The following is a 5,893-nucleotide window of genomic DNA, read 5'->3' as shown; positions in this document are numbered from 1 at the left end:
ACCACACCTGTCGTCATAAACCATTTATGAGTTTAGCAGAGAAAAAAAGGAATATACCAGCTCAGATAGTCGGGAAAACACAGCCCATCTCCTAAGCCCCTCAGGCCCATACCAGGGAGTACCCCCATCCTCCCTCCCTCCCTACGCCCTTGACCACCCTCCCCCCAAGGGGCTCTTCAGCATGTGTCTGCCCCTCCCAAGGCCCCCTCCGGCTCCAGCCTGCTCCTACCAGTGGCACACAGAGCAATGAAGGTCTGCGCATGCTTGCGGATCAGAGACAACTTCTCGCTCGGCTGGGGCAGCTTACGAAGGATGTGCTCGATGAAGTCGTGAGGGGTGACGGCGGCCAGGTTCCACTTCAATTTGCCCAGCACCACCAGCTCCCACTCCTGAGGAAGGGAGTGGGGGAAGAGAAGAATATAAAACCCAAAGGTGGACCTGGTGTCCTGTCTGGGACAGGGGTGGGGGTGGGTGGGGATCCAGATCGGTTTTAAGGATGCTCAGGAGGCGGCTGCTGGATGGGGAAGTGGGCCCTTTGGCCAAGTGTCCCCCAAAGCTTGGTAGCTGTTGACCTATCTTCTTAGGCTTCCAATGGGAGGCGGGACTGGCAATAGGGAGAACCCAGGTGTCTGTTGCTAAGACTCTGTTTTCTCCTATTTCTTTTCCTTTTGGCTTCCCCACCCCCGGCCAACCTGGACTTGCAGGCAGTGCTGAAGCCTGCCCACCCAGAAAGCTGAAGGTGCGAAAAGATAGTGCCAAGGTCATTGTGGCCCTTAGGTAGTAATTTGCTGTCTATGTCTCTATCACTGGACTAATAGTTTTTTAAATCCTCACAGGAAAATGATGTACACAGATAAAGGTCAAACTAAGGTTCCTGGGCCCAACTCCTGGGCAACCAATCAGCTGCCTTGTAGCTGGTGCCAATAAGTGCCATTCTTCTCTGCTTCAAAACCTTCCCCTCCACTCATAATGCGGAAGTCCTGGGGAAAAGACACCCAGCCACAGAGCGCCCTTTCACCTAAATGTTTCATAGGCCTTTGTCATTGTGACTTAAGGATCCACTGGACGGTCATTAGCAACCCCATGTTGCAGCAGGAGGTGATTGGGGCAAAGTGAAAATGCTTGTGCACAGTCCACGGAATCCCTCCGTTCAATGCCAAGGGGGGACAATGCAACCCCGACTCTCACGGGCTTCTTCTCACCAGCAGCCCACCTCATGAAAAACTTCTTTTATCCCTTATCGGGATACATTTGGGGACTTGTGCTGAAAGTAAAACAAGCCAAAAAGAAACCCTAAAAGTATGTGCCATCAGAGGGAAAACGGGCCTATCCAATTAATTGTCTTCAGAAGAAAGAGGCAGAAACCACCCTGCTCCCTCCCACATCTGCTCTAAAACCCCCCAGGCTCTCTTCCATTTGCTACTCCAGGAACCAGAGCCCCAGCCCCCTCCTGAAGCCCGAAGAAAAGAGGCTGTGCGACTCCCTTCCCCTTGCTGGACCCCAGCTTTCTCCAGTGTTAACTAGGACTTCTCCAGATCCCAGCTTCTGGGATAAAGAGATAGGGAATGGAAAACACAGGCAGGGTTTTGTGGAGCAATATTCATTAGCTTGGCTGGTCCTGGAAAAAACTGGGGTGTCCTGAAGAACACCATTATCCACCATCATGTTGAAATAAACAAACCAAATGGAAGATTCATTTTCCTGGTCTCCCATTAGAAAAACAAACTAGTAATGAATTCTAACAATTTCTTTACATACTTTAAAGTCCGCCTTGGCTTTTTACAGAGGGTTGGGGTGGGGGGTGGGGGGAGGAAAAAAAGACAAAATTACGAAACAGCCCATGTCTTCTAAGATGGCTTGAAATTCCAGCCCTTTCTTCTCACAGGGGAATGTGAATCTAAAACACTCTTCTTGTACTATTATTAAAGGAAGCAGATCTCCCAGAAGAAAGCACCTTTCTGGGCCTCCCAGACCAAACCAGAAGCAGCTGAAATCTGGCAGCGGTTCAAAGGTGAAGTCATTCATGCCCCCTCTCTCCACATTCCCCGCAATTCCTCCCCTGTCCTTGCACATGTCTGGCACTAGATGGCAGCACAGCCCCAAAAAGGGAGGCCTCTCACAAAGAGCTCAGTTCTACCAGCCTGTCGGAGCCCTGTGGACTTTGTGCAGGCCTCGCCAGTGAAGAGGGGGAGGGGCGGTCAGAGGGGGCCCCCTTTTGCGAACAGTGCAGAGAAAGGTGTGCAGACCACGGAAGGTGGGCCTGGGAGCCACTCTACCGTTCCACACTGCTGCAACATGGATGCCTAAAGTGTGAAGCCACAGGGAAAAAGACGGGTGGGAGAGGGGGGCTTTGCTGGTAGAAAACCAGAGGCAAGAGAAGACCCCTGTCATGGGACAGAGGTCACCACCCCACTGGAGCTAGGAACCCAGGCCTCAGATTCCTCCAATAAAACACCAACTTTGGACTTGGGTCAAAAGTCAATTTGATGATATTTAGTGAACAGCTACTATGTACAGGTATCTTTCGAAAATCTTGAGACTTCATAGTCTTTGAACTCTGGATTCTTAGGAGACACATCACAAAACACTATCATGTGAAGACATTCCTACCATGTGAGAAGTTGAACTATTTCTCAGAATTCTGTGGTTGAAAATTTGGAATTTAATTAAAATGTTATCACTGTGTCCCAAGTCTCCCCTACACACACACACACACACACACACACACACACACACGCAAGCACACAAGGGCACACAACTGCAAATGAATTTCACCAACACAAATGTCTCGGGGGATCTTATTCATGGATGTAACCTTAGTGCTTAGCACAGTGCCTGGAACACAGTAGGAACAAAAAAGAAATCGTATTAAATGCATTGTCTCCTAAAATGTAAAAATTCCAGAAGTGTGGTAATATGGGATCCAAAGGATTTGTTTGGGGAGCAGTGGGTAGAAGCTTATCAGGCCTGGAGAGAGCAAAGATGGAAGGGCGAAGAGAAAGGGGGGAAGAAAGGAGAGGGTCATTACCAGCAGCTCCTGAGGCTTGATGGAGTTGTCAGTATAAATGCACAACTTCTCTGCCGTCAGAGGGATAGTCTCTTTGAGCTTGGAGGCCAGGAACATGCACACAGCCCCCAGGAGCTGCAGATGGGTCTTAGGAGTTGGGACCCCAGCCAAGAAGCGGTCCAGGTAATTCATGGCCAAAGGGAAGACCTCCTCTTCACACTTCTGTTCCTCGCAGACCTACAATGGGAGCCGGGAAAGGGTTGAGGGGGGGTGAAGGGAATAGTACCAGGAAAAGACAAAAAAAAAAAAAAAAAAAAAAGACAAAAAAAAAAGAAAAAGAAAGAAAAGAAAAGGCATAACCTATGGAAACAAGCAAAAATATTTAATTTTTGAGTGGGGAGGGGGAGGGGAGTAGAATATGTGATAAGAATAAAGACGAGGAAAACGGCGAAAATCTAAAGAGTCTGCCCCGGGGTGTTCCCCAGGAACGTAAAAAAGGAGGTGAATGGAAGATCCGAACCCGGGAGGCAAACAAATACGCAGCAGCCGCCCGGCTCGGCGACGCTCCCTTTGGCTACTGACTTCTTTGCTCACTCGAACTCACTCACACTCTCTTTTTTGGATTTCGTCATCTTTTCAAAAAATCAATAAAAATATTCTGAAAGCTCCGGGGGTCTTCTTCTTGGTCTCATTCGGACCCCCAGACCCTGCTCTATCATTCCCGACAATTGGAAAAAATGTCCGGGGGGGTCCCTGCGACACAGACGCCGCTATTGGGGGGGTGGGTGGGGAGAGGTGGGGAAGAGAGGGGGAGGGAGGAGAGGAGGAAGCGCCGCAGCCTCGGCGGCTGGACTCGGAGCACGGGGAGACGGTTTCAAAAAATAATTAAAAATCGAGGAAATATCCTAGAAAAGCCGTTTTGGCGTGAAAACCCCAAAGAGGATCCAGGCTTCCCGAAACGGAGGGTTCGGGTGCCGGAAAGGTCTGTATCTCGACCCCTAGGGCTTTGGATCCCGAGGGGAAACTTGGAGGGGTGAGCGCCGCGGCGGGAGTGTCCGGCTGCGGCCCACAAGGGCAGAAACTGGGGACCGTGGTGCCGAGCTGGGGGAAAGCCGAGGAACGGGGAGCAGCCGGAGAGAGACACGGGGGACTCTGACCTCTCCTTTAGGGGTGCCCCGACATCCCCCCCCACACACACCTCCTCCCCCCCACCCCACCCAAATCTCCGCACCGAGGAACCTGGAAAGCCAAACTGTAAGTAACCTTCGTGAGGTGGGGGTTGGGGGAGAGGGCACAATTACAAGTGGGGTGGCCGGGATAACGGGGTGCGGGGGGGGGGGGGCGGGCGACGTTTTCCTGCCTTTCCAACCGGAGTTTGCAAAGCAACATGGCGAAACCACGGCAGGTCCAGAGTTGTGCATACGTGGGCACACGGCTTGCTCGGCAAAGATTTGGAGCAAGGGTAAATAAGTGTTTCTTTTGGGTTCCCCTAAAACACACGTTTCTTCATTGCGACTTCCGGGGCTCCTGAATTCTCCGTTTCTCTCCTCCTCTCTCCTCCCCCTCCCTCCCCCCCCCCTTAAGTGCCAACGCGGAGTCGCGACCACATGCGGGGACCTGAAGCTAGGGCGAATTTGCTCTGGCCTTTGGGGGGGCTCCTTTTTTTTACGTTGGGGCCCCCGATTTCACACTCTTGCTCCCTTCTTCACTGCACCGTAAGCAGCCGCGGCTTCGCCAGACAGGTCGGGATGGGGGTGGGAAGAAGAGGCAGCCACATGCAGGCACACGCGCGCGGGATGCTCCCCCACCCCCGCCCCAGGACAGCCTCATTTCTCCCAGATTTTCCTCCCCCCTCCCTTTTCTCCCTTCCCTCCCCCAGTCAGTCTTGCATCCTGCAGGGAGCAGAAACGAAGACACGCGTCTCGCCAAAGGGCGCGGGGTAAACTCGCGCACGGGAGCGGAGAGGCGAGCGCGGAGCCTGCCCTCTCCCAGTTTTAGGGTCCCCTGCGGGGTGGGGGGGGGTGGCCGAGTATTCGGATGGGGACACACAGAGTCTGTCTGCAGACTTACCTCCAGCATCCAGGTGGCCACCATCCTGCGCATATAGGGCTGGATATCCTTCTGCACGCATTTGAAGTAAGAGCACTGGGGAAGGTAGCGCTCCTCGATGGTGAGCAAGTTCTGCAAAACGCGGTCGTCGTATAGCAGGTTGGCGTCTGGCACGGCCCTGCGGACCGGGTCCACCTCGCAGCACAGCAGCTCCATGGCCAGCCGGGCGCCCGCTCGCTCCCCTGCTTTCTCCGGACTGGAAAAGTTGGGGGGTTTTGGGAGGGGGGAGGGGACAGGGTTCCCCTTACCTCCTTCCTTTGGCTAAATAGGGACTTTTCGAGAGAAAAGTTATGGGGCAGAGAGAGAGAGAGAGAGGCTGGGGGAGAAGAGAGGAAAGGGATGGCGGTGGGAGAGGAGAGCCTCGGGGGCTGCTAACTCTGCCTGCCCTCCCCTTCAAACTTGTCTCGCTCTCCCCTGCTCGCTCTTCTCTGCTCTGCGAGGCAGTGACGCAAACTGGCTGGGCAGTTAGTTCTCCTCCCTCTCGCTGCGCTCCCCTCTCCGGTTCCTCCTCCCCTTCCCTCCCCTCCCGTCCCACCCCTCCTCCTTTCAATCTCTCCCTCCCTCCCTCCTTTCCCCTCTTGTTATTAAGGAGAACAGCAGCTGGCCCGACCTAACTTCAAACGCGGTCCCCCGCCCCCCCACCCCTCTCCTTAGCTCTCCGAGGCCCTCTCCCTCTATCCAGCCCTGCATGCCAGGGGCCCCGATAGGGGAACCCACAAAAAAAAAAAAAAAAAAAAAAAAAAAAACACCGATTTCTATTTATTCCCTCTAATTTCG

At 53.3% G+C, this 5,893-nt stretch overlaps 1 protein-coding gene across 1 annotated transcript in view; it reads right to left on the bottom strand.

Moving 5' to 3' along the window:
• Positions 1–5,574, bottom strand: part of CCND2 (cyclin D2) — a 30,108-nt gene extending 24,534 nt beyond the window's left edge. Inside the window, exons 1-3 of the mRNA XM_059184549.1 lie at positions 5,078–5,574; positions 3,029–3,244; positions 230–389 (exon numbers count right to left, since the gene is read on the bottom strand). Of these exons, the coding sequence (XP_059040532.1) occupies positions 230–389; positions 3,029–3,244; positions 5,078–5,272 (571 nt within the window). The 5' untranslated portion in view covers positions 5,273–5,574. The remainder of the gene's footprint in view (positions 1–229; positions 390–3,028; positions 3,245–5,077) is intronic.
• Positions 5,575–5,893: the final 319 nt, after the last annotated feature.

This window comes from Mustela lutreola, chromosome 8, assembly GCF_030435805.1.
Source record: "Mustela lutreola isolate mMusLut2 chromosome 8, mMusLut2.pri, whole genome shotgun sequence".
Classification (NCBI taxonomy): domain Eukaryota; kingdom Metazoa; phylum Chordata; class Mammalia; order Carnivora; family Mustelidae; genus Mustela; species Mustela lutreola.
The sequence above is the reverse complement of the archived record's forward strand: the minus strand, read 5'-3'. Positions and strand labels throughout refer to the sequence as shown.